At 43.2% G+C, this 24870-nt stretch overlaps 2 protein-coding genes across 2 annotated transcripts in view; one reads left to right on the top strand and one right to left on the bottom strand.

The window, feature by feature from the left end:
• Positions 1 to 709: 709 nt before the first annotated feature.
• Positions 710 to 10563, bottom strand: INA (internexin neuronal intermediate filament protein alpha). The gene is made up of 3 exons (XM_059661305.1): positions 9499 to 10563; positions 3442 to 3566; positions 710 to 2662 (listed from the first exon to the last, which is right to left on the bottom strand). Exons 1-3 carry the CDS (start codon positions 10561 to 10563, stop codon positions 2347 to 2349), a joined length of 1506 nt encoding a protein of 501 aa, XP_059517288.1. The 3' UTR covers positions 710 to 2346.
• Positions 10480 to 24870, top strand: part of NT5C2 (5'-nucleotidase, cytosolic II) — a 139811-nt gene continuing 125420 nt past the window's right edge. Inside the window, exon 1 of the mRNA XM_059661293.1 lies at positions 10480 to 10620. Coding sequence (XP_059517276.1) covers positions 10562 to 10620 — 59 coding nt within the window. The 5' untranslated portion in view covers positions 10480 to 10561. The remainder of the gene's footprint in view (positions 10621 to 24870) is intronic.

The raw sequence follows: 24870 nt of genomic DNA, 5'->3' as shown, positions 1-24870 counted from the left end.
GATTCAGCAAGCTTCAACTACCAGCATCAGCTGTGAGTTGCATCCACATATCCCTCATTTGCAGTCTCTATCCTAGAACCTGGCATGGCATTAGGACATCTCAATTTGGCATCCACGGACTCTGGACACCAGAAGTAGATAGTCCTAGAGGAGTCACAAGGCCCTTGATCTGTACGAAGTTTTGTGTGCGTGTTTTTCTGGGAAAAGAGTTCATAACTTTTTCCAAGAGGTCTACAATTCCAAAGAGGTTAAGAATCATTTATAGCAGAGGAAAACTGTATTCCTGTCACCCATGTTCTACCTAAATATCCCAGTTCTTCAGAAGTATAACCCCCTTTTCAAAGAAGGAAGATTCTTATTGTTTTGAAGGACGTTTTAGCATATGTTCTGCCAGTTTATGCTCAGAAAGGTTCACCAAGCTAAGCTAATTAAGTCATTATCCAGGCACAGAATGCAGTGTCTTTCGTCATTGGATTGGATTTCCCCACTCCCTGCCATTAACTGTTCACTCAGTGCATCATGTGCGTCAGACCAGACAGTCTGAAACAAATGCAGACTAGAGCCCCAAGGCTTTGGCAGGGAAATAAACTCACTGTGGAAGCACGGAACGGAGAGCAGACCATTTCTGAATTATCTCGGGGGAGCAGTTGTCTCACTGAACCAAACAATGCTTTTCTCAGTTGAAGCAGCAGAAACCACAGAACACAAGTTATGTTGGTGGAACTCATGAGACACTCAATTCTTATTTTATTAATGTTTTACAGTAAGTGTGGGGAATAAAGACAGGGATGGAGTAAGGGAAAGGAAGAAAAGTATCTTTCAAGTTCCTTGAACTATGGAAGCATGTGCTAGGATAAGAAAGTTCAGTAAAAGCATCACGTCCTTATCTTAATGCAGATGTGTGAGAGAGACACGGCAACTGTTTAGCTCTGGTGAAGTGACTGCTGGCAGAGAACAAATCCTGCATCGAACTCGGCACACGTGGAATGCAGCTGCTACACAGTTGGGCAGATGAAAAGTTGAGGCTCCAAAATCTACTTCCTAGCATGTGAGTAGGAGCCTGTGCGCCCCTCCTCTGGTCTGGGTGTCTCTTCCTCTCCAGCAGGGGAGAGACCACCAACGATGCAGCAGTGGGAAAACTGCTGGGCAAGACTCTCTTAGAAAAGAGATTTATTGATTGATTTATTTGCTGGTGGTGTTGATTGACCAGAAGTGACTTCTTTTGCTTTGGGGCAGTAGCATTGTGTCCTGCTGATAACATAATCTACACTTAGCACTTTTGGAAAGGCAGAGGGAAGTGAAAACAAAGCCTTTTAGGACCTAGACTGGTAGGAAGGGGAGTATATGGATTCTAAGGCTAAGGGCATGAAACAATTAACTCTATATCACCACAAACAAACTGACACAGATAAATGAGACCTTCACTTTTTCCATCCATACAAATACTCACCTCTTCTAGCTTATGTTACTAAATCTAAGGTCAGCTTAATCACAGCTTATGGCAACTATTACTGGGTTTCTAACATTAAGGTGAAAAGCTACATTCTTAATCAAGTAGGGTGTTTCCCCCCCCCCCTCCTAATTTAAATGGGTTTGTTAAGCTGAAAAGCCTAAAATCTACAAAGTTTTCATTATTTTATTTGTTGGAGGCAACCCTTAACACTTACCACTGCCATTTTTATTTTAACCTACAGAATTGGAAGGATAGGAAATGGGCAGGGTGAAGTCATTACATGAATCACAGAAATGGTCAACATGCATCGTATTTTACCCATTCCGCAAAGAGAGCTAAAGGGGGTACGTTCTTTTGAGAAAAAGCTAAATGGAATTGAGGTGGGTGGGAGGAAAAGTGTCCATCAAACAAACACCTATCATTTGTGAAACGGTTCTATTAGGGTGGTGGGGTGTGGACCATTCGTTTATCTTTGGCAGTGATCTTATATTTTAGGTGTCTAGAGTGAGACGATATAGCTGGGCAATGGCTAGTTATATTGAGTGAGATAGGTTTTAATTTTAAATCACAGCAAAAGATGATGATCACAGATTTAGCACCTGAGTTTGTACTTCCTCTGTACCGGAATCATCTATCACTGTAAAGCCTGTGCTTTGGGTGAGAAAGCTGTGTTCTTAGATAACTCCTCTGTGATGGCTGTAGGGCCGTGGTTTGCTCCAATCTAAGAGGTGGTTTCCTTATTAGAGAATGTAGGTATTCAATGCTAACTATGAGACTGAAGCCTTGCAGACATTTTATAGTGATGGACAGGTGTTTTGGTTCAGGAATAGGCTGTTACCAAGTCAAATGCATATTATCCCCTCTTAAGCATTAACTCTTTTTAAGCAACAGAATTATATTTTTTGGCTTGAAATGGTGCTTTCTTCTATATTTGATTTCTCGGTTTTCTTAGTAGATATTACGGTCTCCTCCAATATTTCTTCAAAACTTTCCCCTATCTGGGAGGTTTTCTTAGAGGTGACCTTAGAAGCCTCCTCCTCCTCACCCTCCTCCTCTTTCTTAAGAGACAGCCCAGTGGATGAGACTTTGGAGGTAGTAGAACTGAGGATTCTAGGCGGGAGCAGATAACCTGGATTGGGAAGTGGATTGAGCCCTAAAATGCTTGACCCACTGGTGCTAAAACGTGTCTCTTCGCCTTCCAGCAATTTCCTGTAAATCGAACAGAGAGAAAAAAAAATCTTAGGAGGCTAACTTGCAACTTTAAAAAACAAACAAAACTTAACTCTGCAGGTCATACTTATATTGAAAAAATTCTAAAAGAAAAAGGAAAGAAAAATTCCGTAAGATTTTGTGATTTATTCATGAGATTGAGACCAATAGATATTGAACTCCACATCTCAAAGACTTGAGGTTATCTATCACATGCATGCATGCACACACACACATCTTCCGCACCCGCTGTGTTTACAGCACTGCCAAAGGGTAACCTAGCCTATTCACTAACATATTAACAAAGGGAAAACTTACAGTTCCCCTTGGCCTCATCACACCTATTTCTGGCACTTAGAGTCTACAAAGCTCTCTAGAGAAAAGTAATTTTGTTAATTAATACCATAAGTGCAATAGGAATAAGGAGGTGAGAAGTCCACAGAGGAGGAAAGAACTGCCTAATTCAGTCTGAACTTGAGATCTGTACTTTTTCAATGTGCAGGAGTACAAATGGAGTGGAACCAGGAACATCAAAGACCAGTGAATGAACCTGTTTCAGATCCCAGATTTTTCTCAGGCCAGACTAAATGGCATCACAAAAGAGTGGCCCCAAAACCTTGTTTTTCATAACTAATAGTTTTTATCATCCTTTCTTTAAAACCAGTGCTATCTTTCCTCATCCTCTCTCACCCATAAGAAACAGGAAAGGCTAGAACCACTTATTTGGGCAATGCTGCCCCAGGTGACTGCATTTGCTCGGATCGTGCCCTTTGATGTACCTGTAAGCTGCTATCTCAATGTCAAGAGCCATTTTGACATTGAGCAAGTCCTGGTATTCCCGAAGGTGGCGTGCCATCTCACTCTTGGTGTTCCTCAGATCATTCTCCAGTTGCCCAATGCTGTCCTGAAAAGTGACACAGCCGACATATTTAGGTCAAAACCAGCAGAAATTCATTGAGATTCCCAAAAGTCAAAGACTCTCAACCATGACTACACATTAAAACATCCAGAACTCTCTCCTCCCCATGCCCAGCCTAGATTGTGATTCATTTGTTCAGGGGTGTCACCTCCATTTTTTTTTACCATGCATCCAAATCTCCCCATGGTTCTCAACTGAACACTAAGGAGATATATATATATATTTAATACTTACCTGGGGGTTTGTTTGTTTGTTTGTTTGTTTGCTTATTTATTTATTTATTTTTAGAGAGAGAGAGAGAAAGGGAGAGGAAGAGGGAGGGAGGGAGAGAGAAAGAGAAAAATGGATGTAAGAGAGAAACATTAATTGGTTGCCTCCTGTATGCCCCCTAACCAGGGATTGAATCTACAACCTTTTTTGGTCTAGGGGAGGATGCTCCAACCAACTTTACCACTGGCCAGGTAGGAGATATTTTCTTTTTTAAAATCTGCTTACCATCCCTCCCTTGCTTGTACTTGCTGTTAACTAACTCACTAACTCATTTGTTGGATGTCCTTTCCATAACCCAAAGCCTCAGGTTAGGAGCTTACTAGTAGATTCAGAAAATTCCACTGTGGAAAGCACAGAGAAGACAGCGGGTCTTTTCTGCCTCGATTCGTTTTGCTGGTTTCCTGGAGGTCTGCTACTCAATCACTTCACTGAAAGCACTTCATGCAACAAATACGGAGGAAGCAGAAATACTCCATGGAATTTTTTTTATCCACATGGCAGACTGAAATGATATATATTTTTTTTATATAAAAAGAAACTTCTCTATGTCATAGTTTTGCTCCAAATTCTTCCAGGTGCAAACCCAGGCATAGAAGAAAAATAGTTTTACATCTGTAATTCTGGAGCAGCCAGAAGGACCTTTTGAAAACAATAGGTCCTATTTACCTGCTCAAAATCCTCCAATGCCTGTGGAATAAAGTCCCAACTCCTCAACATGGCCTATACACTCCCCTGTACTCAGTGTGTTTCAGCTACCCTGGCCTTCTCTTTTGCTCCCTAGACTTAGCAAGGTGCCGTCCCAGGCCCTTAGGCTATTTCCTCTGTTTGGAGTACTCTGGAGTGGGTCTTTACTTGGCCCACTCCATGTCATCCAAGACTCAGTACAAATGTCCTCCACTCAGTCTTTCTGGCTTCCAACTTAAGTACTCTCTCCACACTTACCTCACACATTATCTTACCTCCAGCCAGGGCAGTTGTTAACCCATGAAAGAACACTGCAAATGAGAAAAAGGTACCTTCGGTGGGAGGACAAATTTTTAAAAAGCACCCTGGCTGGTATGTTCAGTGGTTAGAGCAGGGGTGGGCAAACTTTTTGACTCGAGGGCCACAATGGGTTCTTTTTTTTGGGGGGGGGGGGTTCTTAAACTGGACCGGAGGGCTGGAACAAAAGCATGGATGGAGTGTTTGTGCGAACTAATATAAATTCAAAGTAAACATCATTACATAAAAGGGTACGGACTTTTTTTTTCAATAGTTTTATTCATTTCAAACGGGCCGGATCTGGCCCGCGGGCCATAGTTTGCCCACGGCTGGGTTAGAGTGTTGACCTGTGCAGGATCCATCCCTGCCCCTGGTTGGGACATATGTGGGAGGCAACTATGGGTTATGATAATGATCAATTATTTTTTTATAATTCTGTGATGTCTTTTATCTTTTAGGTCAACTGAGGTATACCAGACTGCTTATTCTATCCTAAAAGACCCCAAAGAGCAGTGTTTGAATTAGTGTTGTCTTTGTTGGTTACTCATTGGTTTTCTTTGTTCTGAAAGAACTAATCTGCTGCTCCTTCTCCTTGAAATGCCTGACTCCTGTAGTCCCTTCTCCTTCTCTATCATGCGGCAGGCTCGAAATCCAAACAAAGTGCTCTAGAATCATGTCAAGTAAGAATGAACAGACTGAGGGCATCAGAGGGGTCAACTTCCTAATATATGATTTAGAAATAGATATTTTTTGACTCATTAGCAGGTCCTTTTTTTTTAAAAAAAGGTTTTGTTTCACAGCTGTGTTTTCTGAAAAAGAGGTTATTGGGGAGTTGAGTTCTAGATAGATGAGAATTCCTTGAACTTCTTTTTGTTGCACATTCCACATGTCTATTTCATGGACCAGAGTAGATAAAAAGCACCACTTTGCACCTTTCAGAAGGAACTGTGCTGCCTGCTGATCATTGCTAGTCAAGGTCTCCTCTCTTTGTGTGCGCTCTTTGTTTCCCTACACCAGGCTGTCTTGCCTCGCCCTTCAAAAGCTCTGCCAAAGATGGCTTCCTGCTCGCGAAATCGGAGCAGAGCACTGCAGTCCACCCCTCCCCCAACCACACAGCTGCTGCTGGCTTAGCCTGGGGCAATGGGACAGAGGCACTTCCAGCTCCAGCTGGGGTCTCTCCTGGGAACGATAAAGCAGGTGCTGAGCATCTTCCTTGGGGCTGGAAGGATATGTATGGACTGGGAGTAAGAGAAAGAACTGGCTACACTAGCATTTTCAGTGAAGAGGAATGACAAACAGTGCTACAAATTTCACCACATTTAGGGGCCCTCAGCCAGATAACAGTAGTGAATGCAGCCATCCAGAATGACTACTATGCATAATAAATTTAGGTGGGGAGGAAGGCACCCATGTGCCTTGTTCTCCCTCCTGCCTTTGTTTTATCCCCACATTTGTTTTCTTTTTTTCCCCTACCATACTTTAAAATCTTGCATTATATGAGCTGGGAAATGTGCCTTAGGTTCTTGCACCCCAAAATCTATCTGAAGAACAACAGGATGCAGCATCTTTATTGAAAAACACTTATTCTTGGCCATACCCACTCAAACTACTGAATCCATATCATCAGGAGTGAGCTTAAGGATCTTTTTTTTTTAAGCCCTCTAGTGACCTTGGTATGTCAATGGGTTTAGGAAGCACTAGTTTCTATTTATTTTTGTAAAGGAGCTATCATGATGGCCCCAGTAATACAGTGGGGTAGAGAGGGGCAAGAACAAAACAAGACAAAGCATATGGAAGAGTTACAGACTAAATAAATGCTGCTTTTTTTTCTCGAATTGATCTATCAGGCTATAGATTTATGTGCAGGCACTGCCACCCCAAATCTCCAAGGGACTGGCCCCTTCCTGCTATTTAATTAGGCTATATTCCAGTCTCATACTGGAGAGAAGAGGGCAGATTTGGCAGATCTCCCTGGAGAGCATTAAATAATGGTGATCTTGATTGTTCAGCAAGGTCTTTCAAGGAAAGCTTTAGCTTTCCAAGACTGACCACACTACAGGGCCAGGGGGCCCAGTACCCTTCAAAAATGTTCGCAGATATCTTTGGAAGAATGGGGGCTCTCATGGTGGTGAAGCAGCCATGCAGGAACCTGAACTGCCCTGTTGTAGAAATGAAGAAGTCTTCAGCTAAAGAGGGTGACTGCATTTGGCTTTTGAAGACAAAAGCCATAGCTCTTTATCATTTCTCCTGTCGCCTGATTTGGACCTCTCATGCACCACTGTGTACTTACTATGTCACCTTGAATCATTCTTTATCTGTTCAAAATGTAATAAGCTTTCTCTCCTCAAATAGGCTGTCAGATCTCTGGGGCAGGGAAAGCAGGATTTTAATGGAGCCGTCCTCTGCCTCTAGTAGGGTGGCAAGCGTCAAAGGAAAAGGGGCCTAGGACTAATCGTTGAAGCAGAAGAAAGAGAACAGCCTCCCAGACTGCAGTGAAAGGGGCGGAGGGAAAGGGGTGAGAGGGCAAGAGAACAATGGCTGACTCTCACTGTGGGGAAGGGCGCTTTTCATCTTCATCAGCATGGCTGAGATTGGCTTCAAGCCTTCAGGTTCTGCAGGTGAAGATGTCAGCCCCTCTTTAGCCTTAGGGCCCAAGGGGTAGGAAATAACTTTCTGCCTCTGATATCCTCCACTCCATCAGCATGTCCACTGAGGCACTGAAAGCAAAAGTTGATGGGGGGCAGCACCGCAGAGCTGTGGACATGCGCAGTTTCTGTGTTTTATTCTCCCCTGTAGACTATGTCTACGTGACCCTACTATTGTCTAACACTGAAAGCCTTTTAATGCAAACAAAACAAGCCAGGCCATATTGTCATACTCTTTAGAATGCAGGAGCTGTAACAAGCAAGTAGAGGACCTGGCAAAGCCCAATTCAGATGGCAGTTGCGGGTAAGTTATCCTTTTTGTAGAAGTATTGGGCTAGCCCTTCAGGAGATCACCTAGCTCATCTTTTGAGGCTTCTAGAAGAAAACACGAAGCTTCAATGAACTAAATGTGACTAATCCAGACCTTCCAGGGACTAGGCCACATAGTGAAAAGTTCAAGTTACAGATCTTGAAGTAGAATAGAAATCTTCACTGGAATAGTACTGTAATTGCAAACTAACAAGAACAAATGGTCCAAGCAAGCTTTCTTCCTTTACCAAAGAAAGTAATTTATAATGAACAACAAATATCTGCACACCAATAATTATTCTTTATCTCCAGACTGAAATCACACATTTGAGGTTTCACTCCCTTCTTGTATGTATTTTATTAATGTTCCCTAAACCCTATTCTTTTAATCAAATGTAAACTTTGATCTTGGCTAGAATGAATTATTGCAAGTTTCTGAATTAGCTTCTACCCCACAGAGCTTTTTATTGTACCTTGAATCTGAACAACACTATTTATATTATTTTCTAGACCTTCCTCCTGCCTCTGTGCCCTTGTGGTCATAAGCCCAGAATGTTTTATATAGAAAAACTGAAGATGCAGTGGTCTTTGGAGGAAAAAGTGAGGAAAGAGCCAATCATCAGAGCTTAGAGGACAGGCAAAGATGAAAAATAAGTGACCTATAACAAAGATAGAACCAATCTCTTTGATTTATCACATTCACTTAGATTGGCAAACTGTTAAGAGAAAGGGCATTTTCAAGTGGGTCCTCACTTCCTGAGCAGATTAAGTGGTTTTTATTAAGTGCTAAGCCATCCATGAAAGTGACTATTGATGCTGTCCACGGGGTGACTTTTGATTGCAGGTAGCCAAGACTGATGTGTTGGTGTTACAAAAGAAAAAAAAAATCTAAGCAGTTAATTGCCTAGAGAGTCATAACTGGGACATGCAACGGGGGAGACATTTCTGAGATGGGAAAGAATTCGAGATCAGCACCGAGGACAGCGCCCCAACCATTTGCATTGGCTAACTGGTGTAAAGCTTTAAGAAGAAATATCAATCGGTAGACAAGGGAATCGTGTGTGTGTGTGTGTGTGTGTGTGTGTGGTGTGTTTTGTGTATATGTGTGTTGGGGGAGGGGAAGAGCAAGGACAGGGCGGTTACACTAGCCTGACCACCCATCTCGTTGGTTCCCAATCTCTACTCCTTTGAGGATAAAAGTCAAGAAAATGGAGTAGAACCCTTTCCAGTTCAGTCCAGCATTCTTCCCCCAACCCTAGGGCAGACCATACTCTATAAATATCTATTCCAGGGCGCACAGAAAACCTTTTAGTCAACAAAAGAAGGCAAAGAGCTAAGACAGCACCGTCAACCACGGAGCAGGTGTGACCCACCTCCGTTTGGGTGGGGAACTGTTCTTCAAGTCTTACGTGTGTTTATTCCCACTTGCTGACTGGGAGGCATAAGCTAGATTTTCGAAATCAGAAGAGAAGCTAAGGGTTTCTTTGTGAGAAGGGCCCGAGAAGGTATGTGAGAGGCAGGAGAAGAGGGCGTCCAGGCCCATACAATTATCAGTGGAGAACCCAGAGCTTTTTGTTTGCCAAGGCCTCTAGTCCAGGCTCTTTCCTCCCTCCCCTCCTCTCGGTTCCTTGGGCCACCATTGTGCGGGGAAATCGCAGGGATGCGCAGGAGGGGACAGGGCGCCCCGCCCTCTCCAGCGCTCCAGCCCTTACCTGGTAGCTGGCCACTTCGGCACTGTGTCTCTCCTCCAGCTCCAGGATCTGCCTCTCCAGGGACTCATTGGCTCCGCGAAGGCCCTCGATCTCAATGGTGCGCGCCTGCAGCTGGCGCCGGTATTCGTGGATCTCCTCGCGGCTGGCCCGGATGGCCTCGGTGCTGCGCGCCGCCTGCTCGTTCAGGTTGGCGAACTTGGACTTGTACCACTCCTCGGCGGACTGCAGGTTTTTGGCAGCCAGAGACTCATACTGGGCGCGGATCTCCCTCAGCGCCGAACTCAGGTCTGGTTTAGCCACGGCCACATCCACCTCGGCCGCAGCCTGCGACGACGCCTGCAGCGTGGCCAGCAGCTCGGCCACCTCCTCGTCGTGCACCTGGCGCACGAAAGCCAGCTCATCCAGGAGCGACTCCACCTTCTTCTCCAGGTCCAGGCGGGCCAACGTGGCGCCGTCCACGTCGCGCTGCTGCGCCTTCAGGGCGCGCTCGGCGCCTTCGCGCCCGCGGCTCTCCTCCTCGCAGCGCGCCCGCAGCCGCTGCACCTCCTCCGCCAGCCCGTCGCGCTCCAGCAGGGCCTGAGCGCGGGCCGAGCTCGCCTCCTCCAGCTGCGCGCGCAGGTCGCGCAGCTCCCGCTGGAAGAGCTCGCCCACGCGCGACGGCTCGGCGTGGCGCTGCCGCAGCGCCGCCAGCTCGGTCTCCAGAGAGCGGTTCTGCGTCTCCAGCTGGTGCACCTTTTCGATGAACACGGCGAAGCGGTCGTTGAGGCCCTGCAGCTGCTCCTTCTCGTTGGTGCGGATGATCTTGTACTCGTTGGTGCGCGCGGCCGCCTGGCTCAGGTCCAGCCCATCGGACGCGGGAGGCCGGCGGTAGGCCAGGCCCAGACCGAGAGACGAGGCCGAGGAGCAGGCGGCGGAGGAGGCCACAGTGCAGCGGGTCAGCGACTGCGAGCGGTAGCTGCCCGCGCCGCCAGCCCCCGAGAGGCGCGAGGACAGGCGCGAGCTGTCTCCGAACACCTTGCGGTAGGAAGAGGGGCCGCACAGGTAGTGCTCCGAGCTGAAACTCATGGTGCCAGGACAGCGCCCCGAGCGCGACTGCGGCCGCAGATACAAAGGAGAGGAGAGGTGCGCCAGGCGGGGCGCGGCGGGGCGGTGTGCACCGGTTTTAAGGCGCGGGGGGTTGGGGCGGCGCGTTGGGGGCGGAGCTCTGCTCCGGGCCTGGCGGGGGGAGGGAAGCGGGGCAGCCGGATTGGGGGCGGGGGGAGCTCCGCGATTACCGCAGCTGCGCGCGCGCGCCGCAGACCTAGGGCGCCGGGACAGGCATCTGCGTAGAAGCCGCCCCTAGTCTGAGGGTCCCTCCCCACTGAAAGTCTGGTTTGGAAATGACTTGAGCGCCGGGGTGCCTACCAATAAACGACTGGGATTTGTCATCCGGACACCACACGGTTCTGTCGCCTCCCTTGGCCCTGTCCTAGGGTTTTCTGGGAGGTGTCCCGTGGGCCTGTTCCCCACCCGGAGCTCCGAGGGTAAGGCCCTCTTTTTCCAGTTAGAGTGGGACCCATAGGGCGAGGCTTTGTTCCCTCCCTCAGCTCGTTCGGGGCTCCCAAGGGAAAAGTGGGTCTGCGTCAGAGAACATCTCATCAGCGGTTCCTCTGCAGCTCCCGGGACCGCAGGGGCCGGGAGGCTGCGGGAAAGCCTGCGACGCCCGCGGGGGTGGAGGGGGGAGGGGCGGAAAGAAGCGAGGTAGGTAAAGTGCGCGCGGGCCTGAGAGGAAAGAAACGGAGGAGAGAGCTAGGATGGCCAAAATGGACACAGCTGAGGCGCCCCTGCCATTTGTGTATGTGCGCTCTGGCTTTCACCACAGTCCTCATCACTCTCCGTTAATTACGACCACCCTCTTATTTTCCTTTTACTTGATGCGTCTGGCCCGGTATGCATTTGAGATTTCAGTCTGTGTAAATCGTCATGTGGTTTGTGAGAACCTTTTCCTGTGGAGATTTCTCTTTGGACAAAAGAGGTCCCTGCAAACAGACCCCTAGGAGTGGGGAAGAGTGATGATAACTGAAATGGCCTCCTTTACTATGCATTGGGGGACTCAAAGAAGGATCTGGAAAGATGAGGCTGGGAGGAGTCGCTGTGGGGTCTGCATTATGTAATCCTATATAATAAAAGGCTAATATGCAAATCGACCAGTAGGCTGAACACTGGTTGCTATGATGCACATTGACCACCAGGGGGCAGTGCGCACTTACAGGGGGAGCACCACTCAGCCAGAAGCCAGGCTCATGGCTGGAAAGCGCAGCAGTGGTGGCAGGAGCCTCGCCCAATTCCGCAGTGCTAAGGATGTCCGACGGGCCTAAGCCGGCAGTTGGACATCCCCTGAGGGCTCCCAGACTTTGAGAGGGCGCAGGCCGAGCTGAGGGACCCCTCCCTACCGCCCAGTGCACATGCACTGGCCTCTAGTAATGTATAAGGGGCTACTGCCATCATTGTCTTCTTTCAAATAACGGGGCACTGCTTCACATATACCATCAACAGGCTATGAGTTGGGTTTAGTGGTGAAATTACAGAAAGTTATACACCACATCCTCGTACAGACTGCCCTTTGGGAGAAAGAATACAACCAACCTTGATTGATTGTGGTTCCAGGGGCCAGTGTGAGTGTGGCTCACAGTTGTCCCACTGCAATGTGGAAACAACCACAGGTAATTAGAAGATCTTACTTCTGGGCTATATTTCAATCTCATTTCAACCATGTTATTCAGGACTACTAAGAATCAGCAAAATGCCATGGCCGGAGTTTCACTTTTCTTCTTCCATCCACCAATAGAAGCAGTACTCCAAAGGCAAAACACACATAGAACAGAAGAAAGTATAGAAAAGACCCAAATGATCCAACAAAGAGGTAGTGGACTGGACAATCTAGAGTGGGCTGCAGTTTGCATTTACTGAACAGTTTTCTGATATTCCCAACTGAGATTCCCCCAGGGGACTTATACCTCCCCTTTCTTGGCAACCCACCCCATGGCCCAAGATGTTTGGCTTTAATAAAAGCTGTACGACAGAGGATTGATCTTGGCGGAGCCTCAGACCACAAATCTTCCAGCTGGCCAGGTTTCCTGAGGGATTGCCCTGTCTTCATCTTCCTCTGATGTCAGACTTGGGCACTGCAGACACATTGGTGTGTCATCTCCAGGTTCTCCCTCATACCACATCCTCGGTGGCCTCTCTGTGGCATTTTGCAGTGCTCACCACTCTCCTTTGTTTCAAGGATTCCATTTTCAGCCGTCTGCTTCTCTCTCTCTCTCTCTCTCTCTCTCTCTCTCTCTCTCTCTCTCTCTCTCATCAATAGAAACATATTCTTGAGGATTAAAAAAAAATAACCTCAAATGTTATGTATTATGTGTAACATTTTAGAAATGACAAAATTATAGTGATATCAGTGGTTAATGGGTTAGGTTGTGGAGAGGATGTGACTATAAAGGAGTAATAAAGAGGTTTTCTTTTTGTGGTGATGAACAGTTTTGTTCATAGCCACATTTTTATCTATACCTGTGATAAAAATTCATGGAACGAGAAAGAATGAGAGCAAGATAAACTGAGAAACCTAGTGCAATCTAAATTCAAATAGAGTCTGTAGTTGAATTCATTTGTTGTATCAGTGTCATTTTGATAATGTATTATGGTTATGTAAGATGTTATCATGGAGAGCAAGCTGGGTGAATGGTACCTGAGAACTTTGTACTATTTTTGCAACTTATTGTGAATCTTAAACTATTTCAAAGTAAGAAATAATTCTTTGAAAAAATATATGTGTTTATACAATTTTTTTAAAAATATATTTTATTGATTTTTTACAGAGAGGAAGGGAGAGAGATAGAGAGTTAGAAACATCGATGAGAGAGAAACATCGATCAGATGCCTCCTGCACATCTCCCACTGGGGATATGCCCGCAACCCAGGTACATGCCCTTGACCGGAATCGAACCTGGGACCTTTCAGTCCGCAGGCCGACGCTCTATCCACTGAGCCAAACTGGTTTCGGCGTTTATACAATTTTTATATCTGTATATAAATAGTCAAATGTTCTTTGGAGATACATGCTGAAGTATTTTGAGTTGCAATATCATGATTTATATAACTTTCTCTCAGATGTTTTGGCAAAAACAGTGTACACACATAGAGAGAAGGGAGATAAAGCAAATGTGGGAAAAGTTAACAGTGAATATAGATGTTTTTCTTTGTCTTGTAACCTTTCTCTAGGTTTAAATGTTTTTATTAAGTTAGGAGAAATTATTAATACAATAGGCAGATAGATAAATAGATAAAGTAAGCCAAAAAGAAGGTATCACCCAAATCTGGAATTGAACCAATGACCTTCAATCTAATACTCTCCTAACTTCGGCTAATTATGAAGCCTCTCTCCCCTCCCTCCTGCCCAACAATAGAAAAATCCTGCTGGTTCTGGAGTAACAGAATAAGGTCAGAATTCACACTCTATTGTGAGTATTTCAAATATGACTCCAAGTCCTCAGTGTTACCATAGTCATCAAAGGAACATTTACTGGTTCCTGGCTACATGCCAGCTTCTGGAATTACCATAATGAATATAGATAGAAATGATTTAAAACTTTTACTTTCTCAGATTAATTTATTTTATTTATAAATGTGGAATCATATGCATTTTATATACTGTTTTTGGACTTCCTTTTTTCACTTTGTAAATTATAGCCATTTCCCCACATTAGTAAGATAGATCTATTTACTTACCTTTACAATTTAGTATAGTGTTCAGTTGTATGGATGTGCTATAATTTGTTAAATCAATCTCTTGTTGGACTTTGTGTTATTTTTAGTTTATACCTATGAAAAATATCCTAGACCTGGCCAGTGTGGCTCAGTTGATTGAGTCTTCCTGAACACCAAGAGGTCTTGGGTTTGATTCCCTGTCAGGGTACTTGCCCATGTTGCGGACTCAATCCCCAGTTGGGGTGTGTGCAGAAGGCAGCTCATCGATGTTTCTCTCGCCCTAAAATCAATAAAAAACATATTTAAAAAATAAAAATATCCTGCCCTAGTTGGTTTGGTTCAGTGGATAGAGTGTCAGCCTGTGGACTAAAGGGTCCCAGGTTTGATTCTGGTCAAGGGCACATGCCTGGGTTTCGGGCTTGATCCCCAGTGTGTGTGTGTGGGGGGGGGAGGGCATACAGGAAGCAGCCAATAAATGATTCTCTCTCATCACTGATGTTTCTATCTCTTCCTCCCCCTTCCTCTCTGAAATCAATAAAAATATATTTTAAAAAATAAAGTACCCTAAATTAAAAAAACCCACATTACTTGAGTGAAATCCAGAGTTTAATCTCTGCTTTAGTCAAACAACCAACATTTATTGAACACCTACCTGTGTTTGATGTTGTTTGTGTCAATTTATGTGAGAGAAGACATGAGACATGGTCACTACCCCTTGAAGAGTTATGGCTAAACTGAGGTTCTAACTTAAGGACCACCATAAGGCAGTATGTATTTGACTGCACACCATATATGCTAAATACTCAGCGGGAATCCCTCCTCCCCCTGTTATGTGACAGGTTTTAGGTCACTTACTTTTTTTGCCAAGTTTTTTTACCCTCCACTAAAAGATGCTTGCATGAACATATCATTAAGGCAGGTGGGGAGGATCATGCTCCAAACTTTCTGGAAAAGGGGGGATATATTTTAAAAAGACACACAAAAGACCATGATATCAAGCTAAGTCATACTCCTATTTGTCCTTTGTCCATAAAAATTAAACTATTTCTACCTACATAGAAGATAAACAGTTATGAATCCTTTGGTATGGCTCAGTTGATGGTGACACATCAGTGTATGTGGTTGTAGTTTTACAAGTTTGTGTTTACGGAGTGTAGTATTGTGTTGTTTGATGCAAAACCATTTCTCCCCTTTCACTTGTTCCATATTTTTTCTTAGGGCATTTGGGGTTTATTGATGACCATTCCTATTTAAAAGTAAAATCAAAACAAAGGTTCTATGTTTTGGCCTTAACATTCCATCTGTGATTAAGTCTATCCAGAAGGCTCTGTGTATCTGTGTGCGCCTCTCTCTCTCTCTCTCTCTCTCTCTCTCTCTCTCTCTCTCTCTCTCTCTCTCTCTCTCTCTCTCTCTCTCTCTGTCCATGCCTTTAGCCTTCCCAGAATTATCTCTTCACTCACCTCTCCTAAATCGAGTTCAGAGGTTAGGCTGAACTGGAGTTGCCAGGGCTCTGGGAGTAGGAGAAACAGGGACGCGTGCCTAGTCAGTCACATTTCAGCACCTTGGACAGCTCCCTGACTTTCCTAGAGTAGGTGTTGCTTTTTCGTCATCACAGAATGTCTTTTTTTTGTGGCGTCTAAACAGCAGATTTTTGCTGATGCTCAGAGAAAGGATTCCAGTCAGCAAATATTTCAGGATTATTAACCGCCTGGCTTTGGGAGACAAAGAGCTTAGAGAGCTCCCTTTCCCCCAGCATTGCTTGCACTTACATGTCTACCAGTGCCTAAAAAATCCTTCAGTTCAACTCAGCAAACTTATGTGGGTCAAGCTTTTCCCTCCATGGAAAGAGAGCTGCCTAAATACAGATACACGCTGAGAAGGGGAGCAAAGGGACTCCAGTTTGAGTGAGAAAATAATCTATTCTAAGGGGTGGTCTCCATGGGGACTAGAGGAGAGAGCACCAGAGCATTGGGGGTCCACACGGGCCAGGAGAGGGAATGACAGGATGAAGTGGAGAAGAGAAGCATTCAGGGAAGTCAGGGGTCTCTGAAGGCAGACGTGGTGAGCTTTGCATTGTTCACACCTGAGCACACAGACAAAGGAGAAGCCTCATACTTCCCTAAAATGAGACTTTTCCAAAGTCTCCTCTTCCATATACACATAGCAAGAGTCATTGGACTCATTTTTGAAAGATATTTATGTGATTCAATATACTTTGTCTTCTTTGTTCCTCACAACAAACAGGGTTTTATTATCTCCATTTTCCAAATGAATAATCAGAGAGGCTGGGTAACTTGCCTAAAGTATCACAGCTACAAAATGGCAGAGCTGGGTCTCGAACCCAGTTTCTCTGATGCCAAACTGGTGTTTTTTCCATCATACTGTGTCCCTAATAGGGTCTTTGTGTGTGTGGTAAGATATATATAACATGATTTTTACTATTTTAACCATTTTAAAGTATACAATTCAACTTCATTAAGTATATTCAAAATGTTGTGTAACCATCATCACTATTTATTTCTAAAACTTTTGTGTCATCCCAAAAAGAAACTTTTTGTACATTAGTAACTCCCAAGGCCCCCAGCCTCCAGTAATATCTATGTTCTGTCTGATTTTGACAATTCTAGATACCTCATGTAAGTGGAATTATACACTGTTTATTCTTTTGTGTCTGGCTTATTTTATTTAGCATAATGTTTTCAAGGGTCATCTATGTTGTAGTATTCATTTAGAACTTAATTTTTTTATATAGCCTTTGGGGTCTTGTGGTTGCAAAGACCACCAGAAATAATGAGGGGTTATTGTAAGCAATCTTGTAAAATTAAGGAAGACAGAAATCTCAGCCACATGGCTAGATGTTCAGAAATAGCCATATGGCTGGACTTATTGAAACGTAAATACAGTTTGGAATCCAATCAGCACAGCTTTAGGGACTAAAATATCTCCTTGCCCCTTTTGTGGCAGAAATTTGCTGTTTTCTGATACTCAGTCATTTTGCCAACTTAGTGATATTTTGCTTTCACAGCTCCTGTATGGCCTGGCACTACCAACCACCTACCTCTTTTTCTATCAAAAGCAACTCTCAGGCTTTTGCTGACTCCATATTTCTATAATTTCAATGATTTCAATGATATGCTATCCTTTTTCTCTTTGTACCCTTTATCTCCTACACCCACTATCAACTGACAGACTCTCTCCAAAATTCGGCTTCTATTTTCTGGTTGGCCTGGTTAGTTGCAGTCATCTTATACCTTACCACCTCATAAGCCACCTGCATAATTAGAAATAAGTTGCCCTTTATTCAAGTGTCTTCCTCTGCTCTGATCAGTGGTGGCCAGGGTGACAAGTCACATGCTATTGAATATGGCTCTTAGTGGGAAAGACCTGCCTATCTTGGGAGGAGGTTGGGGGCATGGTAGGCAGGCACCCAGAGAGACACTGACTTCAATCCTCTATCTCAGCACTACCACACTATGCTATGAAGCTTTCTATTGCACTTTAACTCTATAGCCTGCCTCTACTTCTGTGATTCACAAGTCACAGAGCAAAGGTGTGTATGTGACTAAATTGATGTGGACTAAGGAGGCATTTCTGCACTTATTTTTAGATTATACAAATAATTGCCATATGGTGATATGTAGTTTGGAGTTGCTTAAAATATCCCTAACTTAACATCAAGCTGCCTACTTATAGTTTGTGAATGGGTCGTTTCTCTTAAGAATGAAAATCTGTTTTCAGTTCTCTTGCCAAGTCTGCAGTAAGAGGAAGGCATTCGGAACACAGGGCACCCTGAGGTGTTAACAAATCCATGAAGTGGGTTCCATTTCCTCCAAACATAGGAAAAAGGAGACTGGATTCTTAGAAACAGGCCATTTTTAGTTCTGTGACTGTGACAGAGAATATAGTGCTGACCAAATAGGTACTCTCATGCCACTCTCTTCCTGCTACATTTCCCAGCCTCTCTTGTAATTAGGTTGGGCCATGTGACTAATTCTGGTCAAAGGGCTATGAGAATAAGTGATACCTGTTCTCCACACTTTATCTTTCTGGAAGGTATCAGTGGAAGTGGTAGAACCCACAATACAGAAGCAGACTGGATCCCTGAGTCATCAGGAGTGGTGCAACCTGGGGAGTCTCCTGGCCTGCATAGGACTTTTTGTGAGTAGTAAATAAACCTCTATGAATTATGCCCTGAAGATTGGGGTTTGGTTTGACTGTTACTGCAGCATAGCCTAGAGCAGTGATGGCGAACCTTTTGAGCTCGGCGTGTCAGCATTTTGAAAAACCCAAACTTAACTCTGGTGCCGTGTCGCATATAGAAATTTTTTGATATTTGCAACCACAGTAAAACAAAGATTTATATTTTTTGATATTTATTTTATATATTTAAATGCCATTTAACAAAGAAAAATCAACCAAAAAATGAGTTCGCGTGTCACCTCTGACACGCGTGTCATAGGTTCGCAGTCACTGGCCTAGAGTCACCCTGATTAGTACAGTCACTAGCCAACAGTGTGAGCTTGGACAAGTCCTCATCTTCGTCTGAAACATAAGAGTTGCCCCAGATAATTTCAAAGGTCACCTTCTAAGATTCTCTGATTCCTAACTGACCATGTCCTGTTTACTTTTCTGGGCAAGGTTTCTGTCTACTTCTTTTCATTCTTTCTGTCACCAAGGTATATTATGTCTCACTTGAGCCCTTTCAAAAGCCTTCTATGTCTTTAGGTTCATGCATGTCAGCCTTCCCACTTCTTCAGTATAGATCACGTCACCTTCTTCCTCAGAAGCCTTCCCTGGCTACTCCACTGCTACTGAGCAAAGCCCGCATGGTGTCTTAATAATGAGGTCCTTAATAATCCGTGGTTGCTTATTGGTACAAAGCTCTCCTTCTGACTGTACTGTGGTTGGGCTTCTTGAGGTCCAATGCCATGTCTGGTTCAGTTTATCCTCCCATACAACTAATGCTTATTGAAGTAGCAAATCGAATATCATCAAGCTAAGAATGAAGCCCTAATCAATTAAAACCACCAAATGATTTGTAATGTTGATGTTTTCCAGTAGCATGCCTACTAGCAATATACAGAACATGTGTATATTAAAATGCAGACTATGGCCATAACCGGTTTGGCTCAGTGGCTCGGCCTGCGGACTAAGGAGTCCCGGGTTCGATCCCGGTTGGGGGCATGTACCTTGGTTGCGGGGACATACCCAGTGGGGAGTGTGCAGGAGGCAGCTGATCGGTGTTTCTCTCTCATCGGTGTTTCTAATTCTCTATCCCTCTCCTTTCCTCTCTGTAAAAAAAACACCAATAAACATATTTAAAAAAATGCAGACTTATGTGTGTGTTAAAGTCCACATCCAATGTTGATTGAAGACTATTGAAAGGCCGTTGTGCAATAAGAGAGGTAAGGGAGTTACAAAGATGTTAGGCAAGGTCCCTGCCCTCCAGGGGACAAGGGTTCTGTTTGGGTGGGTTGGGGGTTGCAGGAAGCAGTCTGCTTAGAACAGCAATGGAGTCCTTAAAGTCGCTTCCTGGGGACATCAGCAAAAGGAAACTACCATTTACATCTTACTTCCTAGTTCAAACAACGGTTTCACAAGAATCCTGTGAAGTGGCTATTAGTATTTTTATTCTGCTGATGAGAAAAAATATTGAGAGGTCAGGGATTTGCCCAAGGTTAAAAATCCAGGCTTCTAACTCAACAGCTTGTATTGTGTTATCCACTCCATTGTTGTGTCTCCAACAAGAGAAAGTATTATGGGCACTTTCTCCCAGTTTAGAATACTGTTTAAATCCTCTTTAAAATCATAAAGCTCAAAGGCTGAAGCTGGGATATACAATGTTTATCTGGACCATCTAGTAGTTCCAGAAAGAAAGGAAGCGCTCAAAAACAAACAACAAAGAAATAAAAGTTTTAAAAGATGGGGTATGGCCTCGGCCAGTGTGGCTCAGTTGGTTGGGCATCATCCCATGCACCAGGAGGTCACCAGTTCAATTCCCCCATCAGGGCACATGCTCAGGTTGTGGGCTCGATACCCACTAGGAGGCTGCAGGAGGCAGCCAATAGATGTTATGCTCGCACATCGATGTTTCTCTCTCCTCTCTTCCTCTCTTTCTCTAAAAGTAAATAAACTATTAAAAAATAAATTAAAGATGGGGCACGTTTAAAGGACATATGGGCCATCCTGAAAGATTCCCAATAGCCAAATCTGGAACAATTTGAGCAACAAAGTAAATTATGATGGTAATGGATTATGACCCAAAGCATAAAATAAACATCTATGAGCCCATACTGCTATAATTAAAAGATTGAATTAAATAAATAAATGGGGAAGAAGGAACAAATCTCCTTTATAGAAGAATTCTAATTAACACATGTAAAAGGAATGAGAGAAACAGAAAATCACCATTAGCACACCACAGTAATAGTTGCTCCAGGCAAGATCTACTGGTGAAGTTAATATTAATGAGCAAAACTTTAAGGCAAAACAGGATATTTGCATAGCCTCAAAGTATAGACCCCCAAATATTTATTAATCGTCTTGTTTTTAACATATGTCTAAAAATGCTCCTCCCTCCACAATGTAAAGTTTAATTTCCCTCCCATTAAGTGTGGGCTAGATTTAGTGATATGCTTCTTTTTTTTAATTCATTTTTTATTTCAAGAAAAATGATTTTAAATATAATGTTACATGCAAAAACATTAATATTTTAGGAAAAACGATCTTAAATATACTAATACAGCAGTAAACACATCTCAAGAAAAATGATTTTAAATATAATGTTACATGCATTAAACACCAATTATTCAAGAAAAACAATTTTAAATATTACATGCAATAAATATTAATATTTCAAGAAAAAAGGCTTTTAAGTATAATAATATTACCAAAACTGTACTAACGTATGATATCACAAAAGTTGTAGGAAATATTAAAATTCTGCAAATAACAGGATTACTTCTATTATATTCTAAAATATTTTTCCCCCTATGGCTCTATTTTTGTTCATCAGTTTATGTTGTTCACAAATGAGTGAGATCATGTGATATTTATTTTTCTCCAACTGGCTTATTTCGCTTAGCATGATGCTCTCCAGGTCCATCCATGCTGTTGCAAATGATAGGAGCTGCTTCTTTTTGACAGCAGCATAGTATTCCATTGTGTAGATGTACCACAGTTTTCTAATCCACTCATCTGCTGATGGGCACTTAGGCTGTTTCCAAATCTTAGCTATTGTAAATTGTGCTGCTCTGAACATAGGGGTGCATATATCCTTTCTGATTGGTGTTTCTGTTTTCTTGGGATATATTCCTTGAAGTGGGATTACTGGGTCAAATGGGAGTTCCATTTTTAATTTTTTGAGGAAACGCCATACTGTTCTCCAGCGTGGCTGCTCCAGTCTGCATTCCCACCAGCAATGCAAGAGGGTTCCTTTTTCTCAGCATCCTCGCCAGCACTTATTGTTTGTTGATTTGTTGATGATAGCCATTCTGACAGGTGTGAAATGGTACCTCATTGTCATTTTGATTTGCATCTCTCAGATGATTAGTGATTTTGAGCATGTTTTCACATAGCTCTTGGCCTTCTTTATGTTCTCTTTCGAAAAGTGTCTATTTACGTCCTTTGCTCTTTTTTTTTTTTATTGGATTGTTTGTCTTCTTTTGTTAAGTTGTATGAGTTAGTGATATGCTTCTAATGAGTAGAGCAGGAGTCAGCAAAGAGCCAAATAGGAACTATATTAGTCTCTGTGAGTTGTACAGTCTTTTTCATAACAATTTACCTCTGCTGTTGTAGCATGAAAGCAGCCCAAGAGCATATGCAAATGAATGAGTGTGGCTGTGTGCCAATAAAATTTTATTTACAGAAAGAGGCAGCGGGCTGGATTTGGCCTTGCATCCATCGTTTGCGACCTCTGGAGCAGTAGTCCTGCCTTATAAGAAATGCTAAAGGCAATCCTTCAGACTGAAATGACACTAGACAGTAATGCAAAACCACATGAAGAAATAAAGAATGCCATTAAAGGTAATGCCATAGGTAAATATAAAAGACAGTGTAAATGTTTTTGTAACTCTTGTTTTTCTCTTATTAAATGATAGCTACATAAATCAGTATTAATGCATCTGCATCGATGGGTACACAGTGTATTAAGATGTAGTCTGTATGACAATAATGGTACAAAGAAAGGGGAAAGAACAGAGGTATATGGAAGTAAAATTTTTTTTAAAGACACAAGGCTGATCTTGTTTTTTTTAAATTTCTTTTTTCTTGATTTTAGAGGCGGGGAGGGAGAGAGGACAGAAACATCAATGATGAGAAACACTGTCTGGACTACAATGAACATCTTGAGTAACAAAATTCTAGTTCTCACCCACCTGGTTGTGGCTCAGCGGTTGAGCATTGACCCAGGAACCAAGAGGTTATCAGTTCGATTCCTAGTGAGGGCAGTTGCCAGGTTGTGGGCTCAATCCTCAATGGGGGATGTGCAGGAGGCAGTCAGTCAATGATTCTCATCATTGATGTTTCTCTCTCTACTGCTTCCTTCCTCTCTGAAATCCATAAAAAATATATTTAAAAAATATGTTCATTATAATTTCAATTATAGTTGTCCACAATCTAAGGACAATTATTAAGAAATTAACTAAAAAACATATGGTAAAAAGAAAATGCAAGGGAGTTTAAAAGGTACATTTAGAACATATCTAATCAACACAAAAGAGAACAGTAATGGAAAAATGGAGGAACAGAAAAGACATAAGACATATTAAAAAAACAAATAGCAAAATAACAGATGTAAATCTTACCTATGATCCACTACATTAAATATTAATGGTTTGAACATTCCAATTAAAGGGTAGAGAATGTGATAATGGATTTTTAAAAAATGATTCAATTACATGCTATCTATAAAAGATTCACTTTAGATTCAGAGACATGGATAGGTAGAAAGTAAAAGGATAGAAAAAGATATTCCATGCAAACATTAACCAAAAGAGAGCTGGATTAGCTATACTAATATCAGACAAAATAGACTTTAAGCCAAAATTGTTATAAGAGTCCTGGCCTGTGTGCTTCAATTGGCTGGGCATCATACCGTGCACCAGGGAGTTGTTGGTTCAATTCCCAGTCAAGGGCACATGCCCGGGTTGCAGTCTTGATCCTTGGTAGGATATTGTACTCTGCATTGATGTGTCTCTCTCTCCCTCCCCCCAAATAAATAAATAAGCTATACTTAAAAAAAAAAAACCTAAAAATTGTTACAAGAGACAAAGAAGGATATCATATAACAATTGAGAGGAGTTGGCATAGGAGATGAAATTTATTCTGTTGATTTGTAATAGGCACTCATGGGTTCAAACACATTCTCTACCACTTACTAGCTGTATGACTTTTAACCTTTCGGAGGCTCACTTTTGTCATCTATAAATTGAGATAATATTTAATTTGCAGTAGAGTTGCATTAGAATTATCATGAGGCATGTTTGTAAAAGTACCCAGCACCTTTCCTGGTCCATGTGAGGCACTCTTAAATATATAGCTTTTAAGGAGTCCTGTTGATCATTTCAGTTCATGCTCTGGAGCTCAGAGGAAACATTAAGAAAACCAGTGCATTATATCAAGGAGCCAAAGTGTGGAGAGAACTACACACATCATATAATCAAGTACAGACTGTGAGTTCTGCAGAAGTTAGGAAGAGTGAGGGAGAGCTGGCTGGTGTGCTCCAGGGTGGCCTTCTGGAGGAGGTGGGCTTTGAGCAGGTCTGAAGGAGGTTTAGGGTTTGGATGAGCCACTGGTGGGGAAGTGGAACAGGGTGAGCAGAAGCGGTAAGGGAAATGTAAGAGTACAGAAAGAAGACCGGTCCTTCTGGGACGGAAAGTCGAGCTTGAGAAATGTCTGGGGATAATGAGTGGTTTCAGGTGAGAAGGAAATTCTCGGGGAGAAGGGGATGTGAGGGGTGCGGGGAGAGATTGGACAAAAATCTTAACACCTATGGATGAGGACAGTGGCGGGGGTGGGGGGGGTAAGGGCATGGGGTGGGGTGGGAACGGGGTGGAGGGGAGCTATGGGGGAGAAAAAGAAGAACATCTGTAATCTGAACAATAAAGATTTATTTAAAAAAATAAAATAAAGTAAGAATTAGAGTAAATTACCTAATGGAAACCCAAAACGGGGAGGCCCGCTGGCTTTATTGCGAACATTCTTTTTTTTATGAACATGCAATTGATAATAAAGTGTATACATCCTGTTTAAAAAAAAAAAACAAGAAAGAAAGAAAGAACGAACCCTGGGGGTGGGACCCTTGTGTTTCCCAGACGGTGTCTAACTTTCCCCAATCAGCCCTGAGAGCACCCAGCAGACGCATCAGGTTTGTGGGCTACCACCAGGGAGCAGTATGACCCAACAGCTTGGAGCTTCTCAGTTCAGTTTATTTAGAACTTTTTTTTAGTTCCAATTTTGTGCCAGGAGCTGAGCTAGGAACTTAAAAGTATCTCTCCACCTACCTAAGGCTCTAACATTTGTGAAGGGCTTTGCATGAAGGTTGCAATGCATTTTCCTCGGAGATCTCTTTTCATACTGACCACAAACCTGTGTGGTCTCCATTTGTTAGTCTTATCACCATGGAGG

The sequence above is a fragment of the Myotis daubentonii genome, chromosome 13 (genome assembly GCF_963259705.1).
Source record: "Myotis daubentonii chromosome 13, mMyoDau2.1, whole genome shotgun sequence".
Lineage (NCBI taxonomy): Eukaryota > Metazoa > Chordata > Mammalia > Chiroptera > Vespertilionidae > Myotis > Myotis daubentonii.
Note: the sequence above shows the minus strand (reverse complement) of the source record. Positions and strands in the feature narration are given on the sequence as shown.

What these genes read in the sequence shown, in the direction of transcription:
- INA (XM_059661305.1), bottom strand. Translation starts at nt 10,563, where the DNA reads ATGAGTTTCAGCTCGGAGCACTACCTGTGCGGCCCCTCTTCCTACCGC. An exon ending in CCGAAGTGGCCAGCTACCAG is followed by an intron (nt 3,567 to 9,498) that starts GTAAGGGCTGGA and finishes GTCACTTTTCAG; the next exon opens with GACAGCATTGGGCAACTGGA. An exon ending in ATTGAGATAGCAGCTTACAG is followed by an intron (nt 2,663 to 3,441) that starts GTACATCAAAGG and finishes TTCGATTTACAG; the next exon opens with GAAATTGCTGGAAGGCGAAG.